General features: G+C 37.4%; 1 protein-coding gene and 1 long non-coding RNA gene across 17 annotated transcripts in view; one reads left to right on the top strand and one right to left on the bottom strand.

Moving 5' to 3' along the window:
* LOC103216248 (uncharacterized) overlaps positions 1 to 8406 on the top strand; it is a 151319-nt gene extending 142913 nt beyond the window's left edge. For all 12 annotated transcript variants that reach the window (XR_012094017.1, XR_012094014.1, XR_012094013.1 and 9 more), the window contains one exon: positions 1984 to 8406. This is a non-coding gene — a long non-coding RNA (uncharacterized lncRNA). The remainder of the gene's footprint in view (positions 1 to 1983) is intronic.
* The window catches only part of PCGF5 (polycomb group ring finger 5), a 123010-nt gene that overhangs the window by 33276 nt on the left and 63785 nt on the right, over positions 1 to 25949 (bottom strand). For 4 of the 5 annotated variants that reach the window (XM_007963524.3, XM_073019171.1, XM_073019169.1 and 1 more), the window contains exons 3-5: positions 9504 to 9600; positions 1507 to 1562; positions 1349 to 1408 (exon numbers count right to left, since the gene is read on the bottom strand). In XM_007963524.3, coding sequence (XP_007961715.1) covers positions 1349 to 1408; positions 1507 to 1562; positions 9504 to 9600 — 213 coding nt within the window. The remainder of the gene's footprint in view (positions 1 to 1348; positions 1409 to 1506; positions 1563 to 9503; positions 9601 to 25949) is intronic. The other variant, XM_073019170.1, reaches the window with a different exon arrangement.

Below are 25949 nucleotides of genomic sequence, written 5' to 3'. Positions count from 1 at the left end.
CTCTTGCTACCTTATTCTAGTCATCAAAACTATTCTCAAACTTCCCCTGCTCTAACAGCCTTGCACAGTTAAGTTGAACTAGTAAAATGATAATCTCCATTTTACAGATTAAAAAAGAGAGATCTCATCCACCTTAACGAAGTAAAATTGACAGTCCTATGATCTCATGGGAAAACCAAGATTGGGAGGCTGAACTCACAATTGACCCTATAAGAACCCACACACATTCCTGAATAACTTTAAATGATATTTAGGACATCCTAAATTAAATCTCATATTTAAAAAACAATGGGAATGATACTTTCTTATAATTTTAGATATCCCTTTGTGTGGATTATATATATATATATCTGTATGTATGTACACTAAAGGCCTTTTATCTGCTCAGTAATGTTTGCCCCTTTGCTGAAATTATTATTGGCCGGGCGCGGTGGCTCAAGCCTGTAATCCCAGCACTTTGGGAGGCCGAGACGGGCGGATCACGAGGTCAGGAGATCAAGACCATCCTGGCTAACACGGTGAAACCCCGTCTCTACTAAAAATACAAAAAACTAGCCGGGCGAGGTGGCGGGCGCCTGTAGTCCCAGCTACTCAGGAGGCTGAGGCAGGAGAATGGCGTAAACCCGGGAGGCGGAGCTTGCAGTGAGCTGAGATCCGGCCACTGCAGTCCAGCCCGGGATACAGAGCAAGACTCCGTCTCAAAAAAAAAAAAAAAAAAAAAAAAAAAAAAAAATTATTATTAAAAATTACTGATTGCTGAGTCTCTTGGGACCCAGAGGAGAAATATGGACATGCAGCATAGGTAATGGGGAAAATTCCCATAAACACCCAGAAATACTTTTTAAATTTTCATGACATATAAGTTTGTATCACCTGAGCTCTACTTATAAAAACTTCATTCCAGAGTATCAGAGCATAGTAAAATCTCCTGATCTGGCTCTCAGCCACATCTCAGCTCCCTCTCCTATAGAGACAAATATACAAAATAAACAGAACAAAAAACTCTTCACTGTTTAGTTGCAAGCTGTGGCTATTTCTTACTTCAGCTTCCTTTAGCTCCCTAGAAATTACTACTATAAACATCTAGTCAATTTTCTCTTTTATCTCCCTTTTCTCTTCCCAAAGTTCAATTTCCTCTATTTCCAATTACCTTCAATTAAAGTGACTTCAGATTTACAATCATTTATATAAAATCTCATATAGAAAAAGGTTCATAATGTAAATAAAAGGGTGCATGAATTTTGTGCAGGAAAAATGTGAGCCTGAAGAGAGATATTAGTTCACCTAAACTATGAAAAGCTGACCAATTTAAGAGATGCTATCAGAAACAGACATAAGAAAAAGTCACCTTGTCCATTTTCTTGAGGCTTATTTTTCTTCCAAAATTCAGATTCACGCTCAAGTTCTTCTAATTTAAAAGAAAGAGTATAAAAGTCAAGAAATCTTTAATAGAAATGTTGACTTCATAAAACACAAACATCTGCAAGAACCTAAAGAGCCACTTACGTTCTCGTAGTCCAGGGACCAGCTTAAATATAATTTCCTCTAATGTATTGTCCAACCTTCAAAAGTGGGGAGAAAGAAAATACTAACAATGAAGACACCAAAATCTGACATGTAAATAGTCTGAGATGTGTATCTTACATATATATATATATATTACAAAATACATACACAATTTTAGCACATCTACTATACCACACTCTTCCATCCATGGAACACACCTATTTACAGCCTTCCCAGTAGTAAACTGATAACAAAAATGGTCCCAGTCCCCAGCTCTGTCTATAACCACACTCTTGAGAGCATGACTTTGAAATTCCTCCCTTGACTAAGGATGGAGTCTATTTCCCTGCCTTGGAAATATGGTCTGGCTTTAAAACTTGTTGAGGCCAGCAGAATGTGGTACAAGTGACTGCTTGGTCCTAAGCCTAAGCCTTAAGAGGCATCAAATGCTTTTGTTTCTACTTCTCTCTCTTACAGAATCCTGCTGCCTCGAGAACAAGGCTGGAGGATGAGAGACCACGTAGAAGAGAGTGAAGCTGCCCTGATGAGGCCATTTTAGACTAGTCCACAGACAGCCTATCCCCCAAGATCAGCACAGCAGATTACCCAATGCGCAGCTAACTGCAGTTGCATGAGTGAGCCCAGTCAAAACCAGAAGAACCACCCAGCTAACCCACGGAACCAGGAGGAATAATAAATGCTTGCTTTTTCAAGTGTCACTTTAGAGGTTGTCTGTTATGCAGCAACAGCTGATACGTCCATTCTCAAAATCTCTACCACAGCTCTGGCTCTTTCCCCTAAAGGAAATAATCTCCATTCCTCTCTTCTGAGAAATTTAGACCACTTTATTGTTCTACCTTCTGAAATGAAAACTTTAAATATTTACCTTGACATTTTTCTTATTTTCTTTCCTGCCATATAACTCATCTTTTTCATGGCTTTTTGTCTTCAATCCCATTATCTTGCCCCCACAACACCCGCTTCCCGCCTCATCTCCTTCATCCTGCTCAACGACATTACTCTTCTACAAGACTACAAACACACAGAGGTTTCTCACATCTTAAAAAACAAAACAAAACAAAACAAAAAACACCTTTCTTAACTCATTAACTCTTTTCAAACTATTATTCTGTTTCTCAATCTTTTCTTCTAACTGGAAAAAAAAGTGAAAATAAAACGTACATTATTTCTGTCACATACTCTGTTTTGCTTCTTTTACTCTATTGAACTCTCCGAAGCATTCAAAATTTCCATATTGAATAGGTTTAAACTTTTTAGAATTAAAATTTAAACTTAAAAATTTTTTAAGTTTATATTTCTTCTATATTGCTTGCAGCAGTTTGACAGTGTTGTCTAACACCGCCTGCCTCCCTGAAATTTTCCTTTTTTTAAAAATTTTCAAGTCTGTTCTTTCTTTATTACTTAAGTCTGTTCTTTCTTTATTACTGAGTATTTTTCTTTTTCCCAGCTACTTTTAAATCTGATATTCTCCCTTGCTTTGTACTCTGCACTTTTTGACCTTTTCTAAGTTCTGTCTTCCTTAGGGATTTCATCTGCTTTTGTGGCTTCAAAACTAACATATAGGCAGATTATCTATCTATCTGTCTGTCTATCTGTCTGTCTGTCTGCCTGCCTGCCTGCCTATATATCACATCTCTCTGCTGAGTTCAAGTTCCATATTTCTACAGATGCTGAACATTTCAAGTACCTCCTTTTATTAATCTATGTCAAGATTGTCTCATCTATCCTCCTCCAATAAAATACTAAGTATCCCAGTCATTGTCTTGCTTTTTTAAATTAAATTTTTAAGTGATACCATAATTCTCCCAAATCAGCTCAAAATACGAGAATGATCTTAACTTCTCTCCTTCCCTTCATTTACACATTTAGAGCTCCCTCTCAGTACCTGTCCCACCTATTCCCCCATCAATTCTTCCATTCCTTCAATTAATTACCATTCTACTTTGAGCAGAGCAGAGACATGCTCATAATGAATCTTCCTAAAGTACTAATCTGATTGTGTTAGTTCCCTGCTCAAGGCCTAATTTCTCCCTATTACCTGGCTTCATGTGTTTATATAACTTGAGTTCAACCTACAAACCATAACTGGTACTATTTGCTCACTGTCTCTCTTCTCTAGCCAACTGGCTTATTCAATTATCCCAAGAATTCCTTGTCTTTCCCAATTCATTTTTCTCCCTCATGTTTTACATCCTGGCTCAAATACTCTTTGTACTCTCCAACCAAACCAAATGCTACCTTATTCTCAAGACAATGTCATTCGTATAGTTTTCCCAGACTATTTAATGGTAGGAGTGCATAAAAAATAGCACTTCTTACTACGTACAAACAGATCAGGAACCAACTTAGTTTCATTTCGTTTCCTCTGAAACATTACTTACTACTTTGATGTCCTTTCTGTCCTTCCAGCCCAATTTAGGACTAATCTGTTCTCTGGTCAGTCATTAAATCACTTCCTTACATGTACCCTTGATTTGTCTCTCTTACTTGCTCAAAATTATTTAGTACAACTCAGGTTAAATCCAACTTTCCATCAACTCTGCACTGGCACCCATGGCTGGATAAAAACACAACCACACCCCTTCAAATTCCTAACTACAACCCAAACATGCCTTTAAGTTTGCCAGGAATCACACTACACTCACAAGTGCACTGATTCTCTCACTCCCCTGGACAATATGCTTTTTTTCCTCTCCCTAACTCTCCAAATCCCTTTCCTCTATCCTTAATTTTTGCCGACAAACATTTTCTTCTCAATGAAAAATGTCAAAGCAATGAAAAACAAAATTCCACAGGCCCCAGCCACCATACCTACCTACAGCATCTGCACCATGTACTCGCTGCCTGCCTGCCTGTTGCTACAATTTTTTTGTCAATGCTCCCATTGAAAACCAGTGTCTCCTCTTATGCTGTGAGATTCCATTTCCTACTCTCCAACATGATTAACTCTGCTTTCTACTGGATCATTCCTTTCAAATATTTCTCCCATATCAAAACAAAATAAAGAACCTTCTTGGCTGTACTTGACAGCAACCACTCCCCCACCCCATTTCTTTGCTCCCATTTGTCGCAAAACTCCTTGAAAGAGGTGTCAATACTATACTCACTGTTGCTAATTCCTCTCCCTCCTTTCCTCTCTTAAAACAATCCAGTTAGGTTTTTGGCCTCACAGCTCTAAAGAAAGTGCTCTTTTCAAGGTTGATGACCTCCATTGTGCTAAATCCAACCATCAATTCTCAGTCTTCACCTTACTTGTAGCCATGAACAACAAATGATACAGGTGGATCACTCTGTCTCCTTTGACATACACACTATCTTCACTTAACTTCTAGGGCCCCACACACTCCTGGATTTTCCTCTACCTCACTGGTTGTGCCTTCTCAGTTTCTTGTGCTGGCTCCTCCTCTTCTCTCTGAACACTTAATGCTGGAGTTCTCCAGGGCTCAATCCTTGGTCCTTGACTCATATCTCTCTGTACTCACTCCCTGAAGTGATCTCATCCTGCCTCACAACTTGAAAGATCTTCTGTATGTTGAAGACTACCAAATGTTTTCCTCCAGCCCAGACCTCTCCCTTTGAGTTCCAGACCCATATATCCGCTTACCAACTTTCTCTCTTCTCTGAAACAACTCAACATGTCCACAATCGAAGTCCTGATCTACCCCTTCCTTGCTCTATTATTAATCTTCCCAACTCAGTTAACGGCAACTCCATTCTTCCAGTTGCTCAGGTCAGAAATCTTAAAGTCATGTTTAACTCTTTGCTTTATCTCATATCCTATATCCAATCCATCAGCAAACCTTGCTGGATCTACTTTCGAAATATATTCAGAACACGAGCACTTCTTGTCCCCTCTACTGCTACCTCCTCTCACCAGGGTAATTGCAATTACTTTCTAACTGTTCTCCCTGCTTCTACCCTTGCCGTGTTATATGCAGGGTGTTCTCAATACAGTCATCAAAATGTTCATATCAGATCAATCCTGCAACCAAAATCCTGCAGAGGCTCCTCATTTCATTCGGAGTGAAAGATAAAATGTTTACAGTGGCCTAGATGGCTCTTCACAATCTGGAATCTCATGATCTCTCTGCTCTTGTTGCCCAGTATTCTGTCCCTCACTCACTGTTCCCCAGCTGCCCAGGTCTCCTTGCTGGTCGTCCAACAAGGCGTGGATACACTCCTGACTTAGGCACTCTGCACTGGCTGCTTCCTTTACCTGGAATAGGCATGCTTTCCCAGACCTACCCATGGTTAACCTCTCACAGTCTCCAAGTCTTTGCTTAAATCTCACCTTCTCACAGAAGCCTATCATCACCATCTTATTTAAAATTGCCATCTGCCCCTCCCTTCACACTCTTGACCTCCTCACCCCACAACACTTTCCCCTTTCTTGCCTTTGCAATTTTCACTTTCTAACATACCATGTAAGTTACTTATTATATGATTTATTGAATGTCTCTCACTACAAAATTATTAAATCTACAAGGGCAAAGATCTTTATTTTGTCTGTGAATGGACCTCAAGCACCTAGAATAGTGCCCAGACATAGCAGGCATCCAGTAAATATTTGCTGATGAATGATTCCCCTCATGGAGCTCTCCATCTTCCTTCTATTGTCTGTATCAGTGATGTCCAATAGAAATATAATGTGAGTCAAATATGTAATTTTAAATTTTTAGTAGGCACATTAACACCAGTACTTTATACTTTTTATGTAAAACTAACTTTAATGTTTTGCTATATATTAAAATAAATTTAATAATACATTCGGTAATTTTTATTTATTGAACATTAAAGTTATACTTAGTGGAAAAATATTTACACTGCTTCAGGTTTTCATTGAAATTAAATTAGAAATTCCATTCCTCAGTTGCACTAGCAACATCGAAAGTGCTTAACAGCCACATGTGGCTAATTGCTACCGTACTGGACAGTACAAATACAGACTGCTTATTCTCCAGGTCTGCTGCACAATTGTCATATCCCTTCACCTCTCTACTATGTTAGAGTCAGTTATTCTTTCTTGGTTTATGCTCCAGCACATCTCCCAATAACTTCCTGTGAACAAGTACATAGAAGGTAAATTTTTTGCTACATGTGTCACAGGCAATTTACGCTTCTAATGAAGGAGCCTAAATTCCCCTTATTTCTGGCTAACAAAATCCAATTATGTTCTGGCTGCAATGTGGCCACCTTCAGGGATAATTCATGATTTGTTAAAGCATTTCAAAACCCACCATATCACTTTACCTAGAGACTGTCATGTAATCTAGTTTTGGCTAAAAAGAAGCAGCCTGCTGTAGGAAACTTTGGTAAAGATCTTCTGCTCCCTACGACCTCCTTAATCTCCTGGTATATTCAGGCCTCTGAGGTTTGCTCAACTATCACCACCACCAGTCTGCTTTCTAGCTTTCAGTTTCTGCTGACATCTCTTCTATTACCATTTCTTCTTATCCTTTAAAAAGTGTTTATTGAGAACCTACCATGTTTCCGGAGCTATCCTAGGTGTCAAAGATATAGGATATCTTGTTTTTATTATCTCTGAGTTTATGTCTTTAAAAAAATTCCTTTGTGGTAATTTTGGTGGGATTTTAGGAAGAAAAGATCTCTATAAAGGACATCATTAGATAAATTAAGAAAACTGGAATATGGTAGTTAGGTTAAACTATTATACCAACGCAATCATACTGTGGTTACATAATATAATATCCTTATTCTTAGGAAATATACAGTGAAGCATTTAAGAGTAAGGGGCCATGATACATGTAACTTACCCTCAAATAGTTCAGAAAAAATAAAGCATGCAATGCACATATGCACATGATAAAGCAAACGAGAGAAAATGTTAATAAGAGGCTAATCTGGGTGAACAGAATGCACGTGGCTCTTGTACTACTTTTATTTGGGGGATTCTAAGTTTGAAATTATTTCCAAATAAAAAGTTTAAAAATGTATGATGTTATACTTTAGCCAAGGGAGCAGGTTTCATTAAACAGTGACTGGATTCCTTCAGGTATCTAATGGTCAGAATCAAAAGATTAAGATAAACTGCCTTACGATGTGGCCCTTTAAGAACAGAGAAGGTAATAATTATTAACTGTTTGTTTTTATTAACTTTTTTTTATTTTAATAAAAATAAGTTATTATAGTTTTTATTAACAGTTGGTAATAATTTTTCATTACAACTGGATATTAGCAGTTTTTTATTTTAAAATTAAGAAAAACATTTTTTGAGAGAAAATGTTTACTTTATTCAGTTTCCTTACTCCAGTACTACTAACATTTTAGGCTGGATAAATTTTGCTGTGTGGGGCCTATCCTGTGCATTGTAGGATGCTTAGTAGCATCCCTGGCCCCTGCCTACTAGATGCCAGGAGCACTCACCCAGATCTGACAATCAAAAATGTCTCCAGATATTGCTAAATGTATCCCGGGAGCAAAATCACCCCTGGCTGAGAGGCACTGATATAAATCCAACCAGAACAAGCTTTGCTTCAGAATTACAGACCAGAGTTGACCAGTGGTTCCCACATGTTAGCATATATTAGCATCACCTACAGAGCTTGCTAAACTAAATGATCTCCAATCCCAAAGTTTCTGAGTTAGCACGTCTGATGTGTGGTCTGAGAACTGTCACTTCTAACATGATACTAATGGTTTGGGGACCACACTTTGAAAACTACAGGGCTAGACATTTACCTGTAGGCAAATTATCCCAAACAGGCATTAAAATTGAAAATCAAAAGGCTGAAATGTAAGATTTGCAAATCCAGATTTATAGAATGATGGCAAATATCACACAGATAAGAGAGTTATGAAAGGTTCCAGAGACTATCTAGCTCTATCTTTAGACGAGTAGCTTTTTTTTTTTTTTTTTTTTTTTTTTTTTAAGTTCAAAAGTACTAAAAAGCTAACTCTGGAATTGACCCCTTCTGTGCTTTTCACTGGATTCGAGATGAGTAGCTTCTTAAAGATACACAGGTGATCCACCTTAGAGCTATGGTGGGAACAATGAAATGAAAATGGGTCTAGTGGTGAGGACACACGGACTGTAGCTGGGAAGTGACATTTCAGGTATTCTGTGAAACCTTAAGTCAAGTCATATCACTTCTCTAGATTTCAATTTCCTAATTGGGAAAAAAGGGATTTGGATTAGAATCTCATAGACTACTTCTAGTTTTAAAAATATATGATTAGGCCAGATGTGGTGGCTCATGCCTTTATCCCAGCACTTTGGGAGGCTGAGGCAGGCAGATCACCTGAGGTTGGGAGTTCGAGACCAGCCTGACCAACATGGAGAAACCCCGTTTTTACTAAAAATACAAAATTAGCATGATGGCGCATGCCTGTAATCCCAGCTACTCAGGAGGCTGAGGCAGGAGAATCACCTGACCCTGGGAGGCGGAGGTTGTGGTGAGCTGAGATCGCACCATTGCACTCCAGCCTGGGCAACAAGAATAAAACTCTGTCTCAAAATAAATAAATAAATATTATATATATATGTATATATATGGTTATACTGCTAAAGTTGAGGGATAAGTAAATGGTAGTCTTTAAAAAAATCTTTTAAGTTTTACATAAATGTTTGTGTACTTTTTTGAATATACAGTAAATTAAAAAATTAATAGTCCTAATATTAGTCTTTCTATGAGTTCTCCCTCTTTCTACTACCATGTAGCTCAACATAATGTAGACTATTAAAATACTAAAAATGCCTGTAACCTAAAGTCACTCTTACAGCCTCAGAGAAAGTTATACTTTTAGTTTGGAAATGTATTTCTTAAATATTTAAGATGTAAAATCTTATTTTTAATACTCCTTAATAAAATACTTTAAAATAAAATGCTTTAAAATAAAAATCACAAGACCTATATTAACTGAGTCAAGACAACATGAAATATTATGACATATAATAAAAATTAAGAGCCTATTCAATTTATGTAAATTAGATGAACTATAAAATATAACATCCTTACCTCAACATTTCTAATGGATTTGTCTCATGAACTTGGTTGCCACACCTTGGGCAATCATTGCTATCTTCAAAGTGCTGAACAATACAAGTCTTACAGACTAAGAAGAAAGAAGACTTTAGGTTAAAATGCATCATATGAACGCTCATTTAATGTTAAACTAAATGTAATTAGAAACAGACCTTAATTACCTACAAGTAGAATATCATTATTTAATTAAACTTCAAAAACCTAACAATTGTTAACACTGTAATAAAACCCAACTGAAATAAAAGTCAACTGCCACAAATAAAAAGTATACACTATTTTGCTTATTTTTTTCTTAAATACATTCACACACCAAATACTACTCTACTCATCATCATATTAAACTTAAAAAGCTAGTGTATTTACACAAAATAGGTTTTTCGCATTTAAGGAAGGACAGAAAAAGGTAAAAACTAAGTCTGCATTCATTTCCTTTGCTAAACATTTATTTAAATGCAGCATAAATAACTCTTAATACAACTTGAGAGTTTTCAACCTGTTTGCATTACTTTTATTGGCAGGGTGCTCCAGGGACAAAACTGGGAGTTACAATGGACTTTGCTGGCCTTGGCAGAGTGTAATGAGTTTCTGCTCATAGGTACTATAATTCCATGGAGCACAAAGTATGAATAATGGTATCAAGTTTGGACAAAGGCATGACATACATTGGAAGAATGACTGAAAAACTGACAGGGATAAATAAAATTTCAAATAAAGATTCTAAACAAAGACAATGGAAATATGACTTGTGGATTTGGGGCCACAAGCCTATATAGCCCACATTTCCTACAAATACTACTAATCTCTCTAGCTATAAATCTCTCTCATCTTTCAACTAAGCTTCTACTACACATTATGCCAATGTTTTGCCCCAAAATTTTAGACAAAATTTACAGTACCTGAGCTATAAAATATTAATTCAGTTCCTCATCCCAATACTCCTTCTCCATTCTATTACCCTGTATAACCTGAAGTTTTCACATGGCATAGGTTGGCTCTCCTACTCCCCATTCACAGCTGCATTTCAAGCTACTTCTTTCTCACTCCTCATGATTGACACTATCTAAAAGTTTACCAAAATGATTGGTCAAAACTAAACACTAGGATTCTTACAAGTGAGATTAGGTTTGAAAATCCAAACGTATCACACATACTGGCCAAAGCAACAATGGCCATGGAAGAACTCTACCAGGTATCCAATTTTAAAATCATTTAGTACATACAGAGATTAGCAGAATTTCCTTTTGTTTATTTATTCATTGATTCAATAGGAATTTACTGAATGCTAGACATTATATTAGGAGTTGGGGATGCAGGGGCCAACAAAACAAAGCCCAAATTCTTATGGAGCCTATACTTCATTTAGGAAGGCAAACAAATAATTTTAGTTAGTGATAAGTGATATTTTTACCTGCCTGCCCCTCCGCCTCCAAAAAAGAAGGTAGAGACAGGGTGCTGGGAGGTGGCAGCTATTTTAAATAAAGTGATCAGGATAGGACCTCTTAGTAACCCCTAAGTTGGTGACATTTGAGCAGTGTTTTGTTGGATGAATGTACCTGAATCCCGTACTCTCTACCTCTTTTCACCATTACACACAGCTATTAGGATAACATTGCCTTCACGATAGTTCTCACAAAATGTGGGTAAAAGACAGTATCAAAATAAATAAATACCTTAAAAAATAAAACCTTAAAAACCTTAAAAAAATAAAAAGCTTAGATATAAAAAGCTTAGCCTAGACCTATTATGTACAATTGAATACTTTGCCTTCTTCCCAAATTTCTTGTCCCCAAAAGGGTTTCTAAATGTCTTCTCAAGTCAAAATAATCTTTGGGAAGAGAGGACTGCCTTATTATGCCATGTTGAAGTAGAACACAGAGAAGCTGAATTCCTTCAGAGGACTGCTGGTATTTGCTCTTTTCCCAGGGATGCTAGATAAGTCTCTGAAATTTGGGAAAGAGGGAAAGAGGAAAAGAAAGAAAGAAAGAGAGAGAGAAAGAAAGAGAGAGAAAGAGAGAGCGAGAAAGAGAGAGAGAGAGAGAAACAAGAGTGGAGGGATTTTAAAAGCCTCCATCCTGACATGGAGCTCTGATCCTTGTGGTTCAAAAGGTTTATCATACTCAACGGGTTGGCAATCCTTGGTTGTCTACCAGGCTTGACCAAATAGAGAGGTATGTGACATGCCCAGAACAAGTCCTCACCTGGATCAGCCAAAAAGCTAAGGGTAGGACCCTATCATCCTCTCAGAAGCTATACTAAGCTAGGCTGCTCATGAAAGAGTTGTAGGGCTCAAGCACCCAAAGGTGCACCCATTAAAGAGTAAAGTTATGCTAATTGCTTAAGGTCAAAGCAGCCTCAGTACCCAAGAACAGTGATGGGGAATACTAATCTATATTCTAGATCTGGACTGCCCAATACATTAGTCACTAGCCACATGTGGCTACTAAGCATTTGAAATGTGGCTAGTTTAAGTTCAGATGTAATGTAAGTATAAGATACACACTAGATTTCAGACATAACAAGAAAAGGTAATCTCAATAATTTTTATATTAATTACATGTTGAAATGACAATATTTTAGACATTGTGTTAAATATATTATTAAAATTAATTTTACTTGTTTCTTTTTTAGTGTGGCTACTAGAAAATTTTAAATTATACACATGGTTCACATTTTATCTCTACTGAAGGGTGCTATTCTAGATGGAGACAGAATCCCTCCTATCAAGAGGTGAATTTATTTTCACACCAACAACTGAGATAGGGTATCTTATTCCACTTTTGCTGGTGAAAAGAGGTTTCAATAGGCCCAGTCACCTGCCTATTCTGGTGAATGGCAGCACAAAGACCTAAATCCAGGTTTTCTAATGTGAATTTTTGTTTGTTTATTTTTTAGATGGAGTCTCGCTCTGTCGCCTAGGCTAGAGTGCAGTGGCATGATCTCGGCTCACTGCAACCTCTGTCTCCCGGGTTCAAGTGATTCTCCTGCCTCAGCCTCCCTAGTAGCTGGGATTACAGGTGCCCACCACCACGCCTGGCTAATTATTTGTATTTTTAGTAGAGATGGGGTTTTGCCATGTTGGCCAGGCTGGTCTTGAACTCCTGGCCTCAAGTAATCCGCCCATCTTGGCCTCCCAAAGTGCTGAAATTACAGGTGTGAGCCACTGCACCCAGTCTTAATGTGAATTTTTGAAAACTTTTTTTTTCAGAGGCTAATACCAAAAACTGTTTTTCCTGACAATGTTTATTTTTCAGATAGTTTTAGTAAAAGACAACTTTAAGATGCTGAACAATGTAATATTCTGACTTGCTTTCTTTTTCATTTGGATGGTTTGGTGGTGGTTGTCATTATTGTTATTATCATAGTTAACACTTAATGGGTTTATGTACCAGGCATTATCTTAAATATGCACATGTGTTCAACATTTTATGTCCATGTATATCCTAACCAACATGTATTTAATCCAATACAGTTTAAAAATCTAATCCTTACTACATTCCTATTAATTAGATAGCATTTGGCCTCTTATAAAAAATTGAGTAGAGAATTTAAGCAAGTTGTCTAAAATTATGAAGCTAGTAAGTGGTTAAACCCAATATTTGAATCCATTTTCTTAACCAAAGTATGTGTGATACATTTTCTTCACATTTTATTTACATAGATCTACAATATATATAAAAAGAATGTCTTATCCCTTATTTTAAGAGCCTTAAACATGTCTAGTTGTACAATTAGATCTCCTTTTAAACAGTCTATAGCCCTTTTCGTAGTTTATTTGTTCCTTTAAATAAAAAAATCTCTAGAAGATACATCTCCCACATGGCTTTTAAGAACTGTCAAATAAAGCACAACCTTATGTAAATTAGAACCTGAGGAAATCCAGGCTTGAAGTTCGGTGAAACTGGGAAAAAGTAAAATGAAGATTTGGTTTCCCTTAGATGCTTAAAAAACTTCTCATTACTACAAAACTCCCCTCTAATTCTTAGTTTATAATTTGAAGTCCATACTAGCAGTACAGCACATTTTAAAAATATCTTAAAGATTTAACGCCAAACTCTCTAACTGCTCAACCGCTGTAGTGGTTAACCCAATTGGTCCAAGAATGATGTTAAAAAGGTCCTAGTCTAGGGTTAAGACTCTGTATGCAGACCAAGTACAGTCTTCATTCTCAACAGCTACTCCACACAGATTCTATACCCATAAGAAACACCAGGGTCAGAAAGGGAGTTAGGCTCACCAAAGATGTCCTCAGGTGGGAAAACACTTAAGCAACAACTTAGCTAACATTTAATGAGCACTAACCAAATATCAGGTTTGGGCTCAGAACTTTGTATGGATTATAGTATGGACAGTTACTATCCTCCTTTGGCAAATGAGGAATGTAGTGCTGGACAGCCTGAGTAGGCTGCTCCCAGCTGCACAGCTGTGCAGCAGAGATGGTATCCATCCCCGGGCTGCGCAGCTCCAGGCCTAAAATCCAAGCCACTATGCAATGCATCCTAGAATTAATAACATTTGGTCCCTGGCATCAAAATAAAAAATTCATATAATATCTATACTTATTATTTATTATTCTTTCTTTCTTTCTTTGAGACAGAAAGAAAGCCTGGTCATCCAGGCTGGAGTGCAGTGGCATGATCATGGTTCACTGCAGCCTCAAACTCCTGGGCTCACGTGATCCTCCTGCTTCAGCCTCCTGAGTAGTTGGGACTACAGGCATGGGCCACTGTATTAGTCCGTTTTCACACTGTTGATAAAGACATACCTGAGACTGGGCAATTCACAAAAGAAACAGGTTTATTGGACTTACAATTCCAAATGGCTGGGGAGGCCTCACAATCATGGCAGAAGGCAAGGAGGAGCAAGTAACATCTTATGTGGATGGCAGCAGGCAAAAAGAGAGAGTTTGTGCAAGGGAACTCCTCTTTTTAAAACCACCAGATCTCATGAGACTTATTCACTATTCATGAAATACCTGCCCCCATGATTCAATTACCTCCTACTGGGTTCCTCCCGCAACACATGGAAATTGTGGGAGTTACACTTCAATTTGAGATTTGGGTGGGGACACAGCCAAACCATATCGGCCACCATACCTGGCTAATTTTTTTAATTTTTGTAGAGACAGGATCTCGCCACATTGCCCAGGCTGGTCTCAAACTCCCGCAATAAAGGGATCCTCCTGCCTCAGTTGCTCAAAGTCCTGGGATTAGCCAGCATGCCTGGCCCTTTATATTTACCTAATCATGGACATCATTAAACTTTCACCTCATGTTTACTAAGTGAATTCCCTACTTTTACTATTTCTTAGATTTGAACTAGGTTGTTGGACAAATTAATAGAGAAATGGCCACTGCATTATCTAAAGTAGTGGTTCTAAAATTTAAATGGGCATCATGATCACTAATTAGAATTTTTAAAGAATTGACTCACAGGCTCCATCCCAGACCAATTAATTCAGAATATCTAGGAGATTAGCACCAGGACTATAACTCTACAAAACCCTCTCACAGATGCAGCCAAAAGATAACTGGGAAACACTGGCCATGGCAGCCGAGGAGGTAGTCACAAAAATCTTACTGACTAGTACCATTGTTAGGCTGCCGATTCCAGAATTTGGCTCTCTGCTAAACCATCATTAGAGGTCACTTTATTATCACCATTAAGAAACCACTATGACAGGACAAAAAATAATTAAAGAATTTGTGATCGATGTACTCTCTCCCTATAATGCAGATATACATGAAAAACCAAGGTAGTATAGCATAGTTGTTCCAGATAATCTTGAGGCAGACTGCCTAGGTCTGAATCCCAGTTCTGCCACTAGGCAAATTACTTTGTGTTTCTGTGTACAAAGGAGATAACAAAGGTACCTATCTCACAGGGTTCTTGTGAGGCTTAAAGGAGATAATAGATATAAAGTTTACTGGTTTACAGTGTCTGGTAACTTCTAAGTATTCAATAAATGTGAGCTCTATCATAAATTAGATCACTGGATGAGCATAAAATGATAAGGAGAATCAGCATCAGAATACTGAATAATACCAGACTGTGATTAGTTTGATTCACTAATCATAAATAACGGATATCGTGCTGATGGAACTTGAAATGCCTATCATTCACTGGTATTAATTCCCTGCCTCCATTTCTACCCTAGTGAGAGTCTTGCAACTAAAGTTTGAAGTTTAAGACACATTGCTTCACCTGAATAGGAAGAGCCTATCTTTTGTATGTAGGACACTTCTTTTACTGGGGTAGGGTGAGGTGTGTGTCCAAGATTGACCAATGCTTTTCTATTATGCATTCTTTCCTTCGCTTTATGTTTATGTTAAAAGTAAACATATGTTTAAATTCAAGTACAGTCCCACTGCTCTAGAAGCTATCTTGCTTTGTCTCTTCCCAATTATTTTGCATATAGCTGTTCTGATGCACTATTACATGTTGATTTCATAGTTGAACTATTATAGAATTATCCTATTTCCTATTTTCAAGTTCTTGAGGGTGTCTACACAAAAGGTACAAGGTCATTTGTTGTTGCTATCTTAGACGTATGTGTGGTACCCCCAGGTCTCTTATGTATCACAGAGAGTGAGCCTCCCAGCTTTGATGTCAAAATATACAAATTTCTGCTCTTGAGTGCTAATTCTGCTATCACTGGCGATAAAACAATAATATTTTCTCTCATGTATTTAAGTGTCTTCATTCATTAGTAATGCTCTATTTATTTATTATTACTATTATTATACTTTAAGTTCTAGGGTACATGTGCATAACGTGCAGGTTTGTTACATATGTATACTTGTGCCATGTTGGTGTGCTGCACCCATCAACTCGTCAGCACCCATCAACTCGTCATTTACATCAGGTATAACTCCCAATGCAATCCCTCCCCCCTCCCCCCTCCCCATGATAGGCCCCGGTGTGTGATGTTCCCCTTCCCGAGTCCAAGTGATCTCATTGTTCAGTTCCCACCTATGAGTGAGAAAATGTGGTGTTTGGTTTTCTGTTCTTGTGATAGTTTGCTAAGAATGATGGTTTCCAGCTGCATCCATGTCCCTACAAAGGACACAAACTCATCCTTTTTTATGGCTGCATAGTATTCCATGGTGTATATGTGCCACATTTTCTTAATCCAGTCTGTCACTGATGGACATTTGGGTTGATTTCAAGTCTTTGCTATTGTGAATAGTGCCACAATAAACATACGTGTGCATGTGTCTTTATAGCAGCATGATTTATAATCCTTTGGGTATATACCCAGTAATGGGATGGCTGGGTCATATGGTACATCTAGTTCTAGATCCTTGAGGAATCGCCATACTGTTTTCCATAATGGTTGAACTAGTTTACAATCCCACCAACAGTGTAAAAGTGTTCCTATTTCTCCACATCCTCTCCAGCACCTGTTGTTTCCTGACTTTTTAATGATTGCCATTCTAACTGGTGTGAGATGGTATCTCATTGTGGTTTTGATTTGCATTTCTCTGATGGCCAGTGATGATGAGCATTTTTTCATGTGTCTGTTGGCTGTATGAATGTCTTCTTTTGAGAAATGTCTGTTCATATCCTTTGCCCACTTTTTGATGGGGTTGTTTGTTTTTTTCTTGTAAATTTGTTTGAGTTCTTTGTAGGTTCTGGATATTAGCCCTTTGTCAGATAAGTAGATTGCAAAAATTTTCTCCCATTCTGTAGGTTGCCTGTTCACTCTGATGGTAGTTTCTTTTGCTGTGCAGAAGCTCTTTAGTTTAATGAGATCCCATTTGTCAATTTTGGCTTTTGCTGCTGTTGCTTTTGGTGTTTTAGACATGAAGTCTTTGCCCATGCCTATGTCCTGAATGGTACTACCTAGGTTTTCCTCTAGGGTTTTTATGGTATTAGGTCTAACATTTAAGTCTCTAATCCATCTTGAATTAATTTTCATATAAGGAGTAAGGAAAGGATCCAGTTTCAGCTTTCTACTTATGGCTAGCCAATTTTCCCAGCACCATTTATTAAATAGGGAATCCTTTCCCCATTTCTTGTTTCTCTCAGGTTTGTCAAAGATCAGATGGCTGTAGATGTGTGGTATTATTTCTGAGGACTCTGTTCTGTTCCATTGGTCTATATCTCTGTTTTGGTACCAGTACCATGCTGTTTTGGTTACTGTAGCCTTATAGTATAGTTTGAAGTCAGGTAGCGTGATGCCTCCAGCTTTGTTCTTTTGACTTAGGATTGTCTTGGAGATGCGGGCTCTTTTTTGGTTCCATATGAACTTTAAAGCAGTTTTTTCCAATTCTGTGAAGAAACTCCTTGGTAGCTTGATGGGGATGGCATTGAATCTATAAATTACCTTGGGCAGTATGACCATTTTCACGATATTGATTCTTCCTATCCATGAGCATGGTATGTTCTTCCATTTGTTTGTGTCCTCTTTTTTATTTCACTGATCAGTGGTTTGTAGTTCTCCTTGAAGAGGTCCTTTACATCCCTTGTAAGTTGGATTCCTAGGTATTTTATTCTCTTTGAAGCAATTGTGAATGGAAGTTCATTCATGATTTGGCTCTCTGTTTGTCTGTTACTGGTGTATAAGAATGCTTGTGATTTTTGCACATTAATTTTGTATCCTGAGACTTTGCTGAAGTTGCTTATCAGCTTAAGGAGATTTTGGGCTGAGACAATGGGGTTTTCTAAATATACAATCATGTCATCTGCAAAGAGGGACAATTTGACTTCTTCTTTTCCTAACTGAATCCCCTTGATTTCTTTCTCTTGCCTGATTGCCCTAGCCAGAACTTCCAACACTATTTTGAATAGGAGTGGTGAGAGAGGGCATCCCTGTCTTGTGCCAGTTTTCAAAGGGAATTTTTCCAGTTTTTGCCCATTCAGTATGATATTGGCTGTGGGTTTGTCATAAATAGCTCTTATTATTTTGAGATACATTCCATCAATACCGAATTTATTGAGCATTTTTTGCATGAAGGGCTGTTGAATTTTGTCAAAAGCCTTTTCTGCATCTATTGAGATAATCATGTGGTTCTTGTCTTTGGTTCTGTTTATATGCTGGATTATGTTTATTGATTTGCGAATGTTGAACCAGCCTTGCATCCCAGGGATGAAGCCCATTTGATCATGGTGGATAAGCTTTTTGATGTGTTGCTGAATTCGGTTTGCCCGTATTTTATTGAGGATTTTTGCATCGATGTTCATCAGGGATATTGGTCTAAAATTCTCTTTTTTTGTTGTGTCTCTGCCAGGCTTTGGTATCAGGATGATGTTGGCCTCATAAAATGAGTTAGGGAGGATTCCCTCTTTTTCTATTGATTGGAATAGTTTCAGAAGGAATGGTACCAGCTCCTCCTTGTACCTCTGGTAGAATTCAGCTGTGAATCCATCTGGTCCTGGACTTTTTTTGGTTGGTAGGCTATTAATTATTGCCTCAATTTCAGAGCCTGCTATTGGTCTATTCAGGGATTCAGCTTCTTCCTGGTTTAGTCTTGGGAGAGTGTAAGTGTCCAGGAAATTATCCATTTCTTCTAGATTTTCTAGTTTATTTGCATAGAGGTGTTTATAATATTCTCTGATGGTAGTTTGTATTTCTGTGGGGTCGGTGGTGATATCCCCTTTATCATTTTTTATTGCGTCGATTTGATTCTTCTCTCTTTTCTTCTTTATTAGTCTTGCTAGCGGTCTGTCAATTTTGTTGATCTTTTCAAAAAACCAACTCCTGGATTCATTGATTTTTTGGAGGGTTTTTTGTGTCTCTATCTCCTTCAATTCTGCTCTGATCTTAGTTATTTCTTGCCTTCTGCTAGCTTTTGAATGTGTTTGCTCTTGCTTCTCTAGTTCTTTTAATTGTGATGTTAGAGTGTCAATTTTAGATCTTTCCTGCTTTCTCTTGTGGGCATTTAGTGCTATAAATTTCCCTCTACACACTGCTTTAAATGTGTCCCAGAGATTCTGGTATGTTGTATCTTTGTTCTCATTGGTTTCAAAGAACATCTTTATTTCTGCCTTCATTTCGTTATGTACCCAGTAGTCATTCAGGAGCAGGTTGTACAGTTTCCATGTAGTTGAGCGGTTTTGATTGAGTTTCTTAGTCCTGGGTTCTAGTTTGATTGCACTGTGGTCTGAGAGACAGTTTGTTACAATTTCTGTTCTTGTACATTTGCTGAGGAGTGCTTTACTTCCAATTATGTGGTGAATTTTGGAGTAAGTGCGATGTGGTGCTGAGAAGAATGTATATTCTGTTGATTTGGGGTGGAGAGTTCTATAGATGTCTATTAGGTCTGCTTGCTGCAGAGATGAGTTCAATTCCTGGATATCCTTGTTAACTTTCTGTCTCGTTGATCTGTCTAATGTTGACAGTGGAGTGTTGAAGTCTCCCATTATTATTGTATGGGAGTCTAAGTCTCTTTGTAAGTCTCTAAGGACTTGCTTTATGAATCTGGGTGCTCCTGTATTGGGTGCATATATATTTAGGATAGGTAGCTCTTCCTGTCGAATTGATCCTTTTACCATTGCTCTGTTTATTAAAACTGACCAAAGGCTGACTTCCTTTGCTAAAATCTTTGGGATGTGTCATTATCTGTCAACTTAGAATATTTTTTCTTCCTTAAGCAATTCACAATCTTCATACACATTTCTTGATAATGCTCATTTTATATACATTTTTGTCTTGAAAACTCTTATCTGTTAATAGTTTATAAGTAAACTGTGGTCATGTTCAAAGAGAAGAGGCATCAGTTTCCTGCTTTTGATACCTATTCTTACACGTGAAATTAACACTAATTAAAAAAATCCAGAATAGCTGTAATTTGCTTCTATGCATCTTCTTGTTTTATTTATATAATGAACTAATTTTTCTCTTATGTATGTGTATGTATGTATATATATTTTTTCTCTTATGTATGTGTGTGTATGTATTATATGTATTATATAATGTGCCATATATTGGCACATTTCTTTCAAAGGCCTACATGAGTTGCAATTTCACAGAGAACCCTAAGGACAGCATTATCTTCTACTGAGTAGAACACTTTATTCTTTTTTTTGCTAAGACAAAGCAACAGGCAGTGAAGCACACCTTGCCTGAACAGGGTTAGGAAACAGCCTGGGGGGTTAAGCATGGTCTGGGGATCTTAGACTGAGGAAGCCAGGAGACCCTGAAAGGTCTACGAAGGTAGAAAAGGTTACCCTACTTCTGTAGGTTGACTTGTAGAGTCAAGTGGGACCCCCAAGGTCATAGAGGCTGGTAGTTCAGTGAGTGCTGCAATGGCCTCATTCCCCTTCTTACCAATATAAATTTCATGATCAATCAAAATAATCAATTCCTCACACATACCCTTGATAGCATCACTCTTTTGTACTTCGACTCCCCTTCCCCTCTTCTTTGGTCATACTTGCTTAACTAAACTCTAATCCTGGCTAACTCTATCTAACTCTCTATGTAGTCTGCCTCTACAAGACTACAGTGAAACTTTGTGGAAGAAAAGCATGCAACCATGCTGACTGGTCTCTCACCTTACATTCATGACCATGAACCTCAAGTGAATCCTTCATCTGCCAGGCTGTCATACTCAATGCCCCAAGTCCATTACGCTTCTTGCCAGTATTTCATACCTTCTCCTCTCTCTTCAAACCCCTCAATATATCCTCCTCCATCCTCACTCTCCACTGAGGACCTCACTTTCTACTTTACTGAAAACAAGAGGAAATAAAATAACTGAAATAAACATAACTTTTACCACCACACCTATTCACCTACTAGCATCTATACTTTGTGTTCTTGCCTGTTTCCAGAACTTCATGTACCTATCTAAAGCCATCCTCCACCCTATATGCCAGATCCTGTCACCATGACCTAAGAACATTGATCCAGTAATTGTACCCTTTCACTTACATCTTTTGCCATCTACTGAAGATTCTTAATGACATTTAAACATATTTCCCCAGCTCAAAAAGAACCCTATAAAACCACTTCTGTTGACCCTACTTCCCTTATTAGCTATTTATTTACTTTCTTTTGCAGTAAAACTCCTTGAGATACTGGCACTTATTCTCTTTAATTCATCTCTTCCCATTCTTTTTTCACTTTTTCTTTACTTTATTAAGATTAAATACTTATGTATTCATAGTATAATATTAAAAACCAGAAAATAAAAAATTTTCCATCTGCTGACATTATCCACTTTTGCTCCTACCACTCCATTGAAACTGCACTTGAAAAGACCACAATGACCTATGCATTACTAAATCTAGAGGTCTATTCTCAACCCCATCTTACTCAACCCACTTAACACAGTTGATCCCACCTCCTCAACACTATGTGTTTACTTTGCCTTCCAGGACCCACTCTTCCCATTGTCCTCCTATCTCACTCATTTCTCCTTTTCTTCCTGATAAGTGGTTGACACAGTGGTACCCCAGGGCTCAGTCCTTGGTCCTCTCTTCAAACTTTCATTGTTTAAATAATGATCCATATGCTGCTCATTCCAGGAGTCATAAGTCCAACTCTCAAATGGACATGTCCATTTTAATATGTTATAGCTTACATTCCTTTTACTTTTCATGACCCACATATAATTCATTAGCAAATATGAATTTACCTTCAAAACCTATTAAGATTCTGATCACTTTTTACCACCACCTTGATGCAAGCCATTACCATCTCCTGCCTGGATTACTGCAGTGGCCTCCTAACAGGTCTGCTTTCAACATAGTAGTCTGAGTGATTCTTTTAAACATAAATCAGATCATATAATTCTTATTATATGATCCTGCCTGAAATGGATCTTCATTTCTCTCAGAGTAAAAGCAAAATCCTTAAGATGGCTCTATAAGAACTGTGTCATGTGCCTGTGGCCATGCCCATCCCCATCACCTCTAACACTCCTTCACTCACTGCTGTCCAGCCATATGGGACTCAGGTCATTTCTCAACAAGTCAGTCACACTCCTGCTTTAGAGTCTTTAATCTTGCTATTCCCTCTACCAGAAACACCTCTCCCCTCACATATCTGGCTAACTCCTTTACCTGGTCTTTGTTCAAAAGTCACTCTCTTAATGAGGCCTACCCTGAACACAAGTTTACTTGAAATTGTAACACCTCACTGGCCAATTTCCTTTACTCAGCTTGACTTTCCCCTTTTCTACAGTATTTATCACCTAATATAATACACACTATGATTTGTTTATTGCCTACAAGGTTGCTTGATGAGTCTCAAGTGCCTAGAATTGTGTCTGGAAGACAAAATGCTTTGTAGTGATTTATAATATAAATGAGAACACAATGGTTAGGAATACTAAAGGGAACCAAAATTGTAGACCCTACACATGTTACTATTGCAGTCAAGTCAGAAAGCAGCTTACATTTTCAACTAAAGCAAGGGAGGAGACTGAGTTTACTAGTAATTTTTTTGACAATTAAAGTAAGTTAGGCCAGGCACTGGTGGCTCGTGCCTGTAATTACAACACTATGGGAGGCTGAGGTGGGAGGATTGCTTGAGTCCAGGAGTTCGAGACCAGCCTGGGCAACATGCTGAGATCCCGTCTCTAAAATAAAAAAGGCTGGGCACGGTGACTGACACCTATAATCCTAGCACTTTGGGAGGTTGAGGCAAATTGATTACTTGAGCCCAGGAGTTCAAGACCAGCCTGGGCAACATGTACAAACCCTGTCTCTACAAAAAAAAATACAAAAAAACTAGCTGGGCATGGTGGTGCACACCTGTAACACAGCTACTCAGAAAGCTGAGGTAGGAAGATCACTTGAGCCTGTGGGGGATGGAAGCGGGGTAGAGAGGTTACAGTGAGCCGAGATTTTGCCATTGCACTCCAGCCTGGGCAACAGAGTGAGACCTTGTCTCTAATTAAATAAATAAATAAGTTAGTTCAATATAAACTAAAATATAACATTGATCATTTTCTATTAATTGAACGTCAGTGGTTCTGACATTATATATTCATATATGTATATATGAATACATATATATTCTGAGAAAATATAGCTTTGCTCACTGGTTTTAACATTTTTGATATAATACTGGTAAAAACCAGTACATATAAAACATCAGTAGTTGTGAAGTCTTCAGAATATCTAAATGAAAATTATCTATTGTCTTTTTTATGAAGTTAGACTAATTGTCTATAATGCTTATATTGAACCCTTGTGCTAGACTCTTAAACATACCTGTATACTGATGATTTCTAACCATGAATATTTTTGTGTTTTAGGTTACATACTTTTTTCTCAACCCGACACTGATATCAGTCCCAACTGATTTTAACCAAGATATATTCTCATAAGTCAGTATAGAAGATTTTACTTTTTTACTTCTGTTATCCCTTGGTTTTGTGCTTTAGCGTCCACTATTGACGCTTTGCTCGACTATTTAAACATTCCCTGCTATCTAATTCATAGTTTCAAAAGCTAAAAGAACTATACACATAATTCTTCAACATTACTACTAATAATAGATGACACCAAGATTAAGACCTATAATTATTCTTATTTTTAAAAAGTCATCAAAATGAACATTATAATCACTTTCATGAATGAATGACTAGTTTCTGCCAAAATACTGTTTGAAATATGTAACATCAGTATACCAATGACATCGTTTCTAGTATATCTTAAAACATTATATTTGCACCTACTGAGAGTATAAATATAATTTCTATTTTGGCCTTTTTTATTCCAAAATATGTTTTTTATTCTTATTAAGAATACATTATTGGAAATTCAATTTATATCTTTTTTTCATTAAAATGGCTATTCATTCAGAATAATAAATGCGGATCGGTATTGGGTACATAACAGTTACATAGTCAGGAAAACACAGAAGAGGTTTATTTTATAAATATTAACTAGAATTTTAAATTAACATGTTGCTTAAAAAATTTTAGAAAATAAAGCTAAGCAGAAAGAAGAAAAATAAAATTAGGAAAATGTCATAACATATATGATGTAGATGTACCTGAGTCACATATCTAGGATTCAGAACTCAGCTTTAGCACTTACTGGCTGTTACTTAACCTTTCTCAGCCTTACCTCCAGAATAAGAATCTGAAATACTCTTCCCTTAAACCTTTTCATAGATTGATCCTATTATTTTAGTTGCTGCTCAGATGGCCACTCCCAAGAAAGACCTTTCTGTTTTTAACTCATAGCATTTTTCATGCATAGCACCTGAAATTCCACTTTACTTGCTTATTGTCTGTCTGTCCTATTAGAACATTAAGTTCTGGGAGGGCACAGACTATGTCTGTTCTATTTATTGCTGTGTTGCAGTGGCTAGAATAATGACTGGCACATGTAAAAGTTAATGAACATTTGTTGATGCTTAAATAATACCACCTATCTAGAAGGGTTCTTGGTTGGGTAAAATAAAACAATGAATGTAAAGCTCATGATGCTCCATATAACAAACATTCAATAAAACAATAACTAATATTTCATTCCTTTATTAGCATTTATTTTAACAACTCTATGATTAAAAGTACAAACTGCCTACTTTAAAGGATGCTAGTATTGTAAATGTCTGGTCCAGAGCAGTGCTTCTTAAACTTTAGTGTACCAGAGAATCACCTGCAGGGCTCGTTACTAAAGATTTCTGGCCTTCTCTCCGGAGATTCTGATTCAGTAAGTCTACAGTGAAGCCCAAAAATTTGTGCTTCTATCTAATAAGTTCCCAGGTGATGTCGCTGATGATGGATGCAGCTAATTCAGAGATTTCACTTTCAGTAGCATGTGTATGTAGTGCAAGATTTTAAAATATTGAATATCAGAGCATCATGAGTTCTCTGTACCTTAAGTACTTATATATTTGTATTTGTTCAAAAACAATAAATGGTTGGTAGTACTTAAATTCTGTCATCTTATGGTTAAGTTATTCCTTCTTACATATTACCACATAAAATTGCTGAGTCTCTTATCACATCAACTATATTATCAATTAATCCTTCTTTGTAGAAGTTAAAAAATAAGTATAACAATGTGTTTTTGCAAAGAATTTATTCTTAGGTTAGGGATTACTGCCATATCTCTGAAGAGCAGAAAGAGGAAAGAAAGCTTTCCTTTTCTGTACCACAGAATTCTGTCTATAAACATCCTTTTTTTTTTTTTTTCTGAGGAAAGAATCACTAGATTCTTAGAGGGGCCTCTGACCACAAAAGGGTTAAGAACCAATACACTGTACTGGTCACATTTGAGCTGCTGGAACAAAGCTTCTTTGTCCTTAAAGTAAAAAGTCTTTCATTTTAAATCAACAACCTATACCACACCCAGCAGATACACTCTAAGCAGCTTTAAAGTTTCTCTTTTCACCAGGGTCACCTGGTGAAAGAGAGAGAACATCCCTTAATCTAGGGCCATCAATTTCTAGTCCCCAGTCCATAGTCTCTCCCTCTCCCTAAGACCCCAAAGATTCCTACGCAGATACTAGGA

Source organism: Chlorocebus sabaeus, chromosome 9, assembly GCF_047675955.1.
Source record: "Chlorocebus sabaeus isolate Y175 chromosome 9, mChlSab1.0.hap1, whole genome shotgun sequence".
Taxonomy (NCBI): domain Eukaryota; kingdom Metazoa; phylum Chordata; class Mammalia; order Primates; family Cercopithecidae; genus Chlorocebus; species Chlorocebus sabaeus.
Note: the sequence above shows the minus strand (reverse complement) of the source record. Positions and strands in the feature narration are given on the sequence as shown.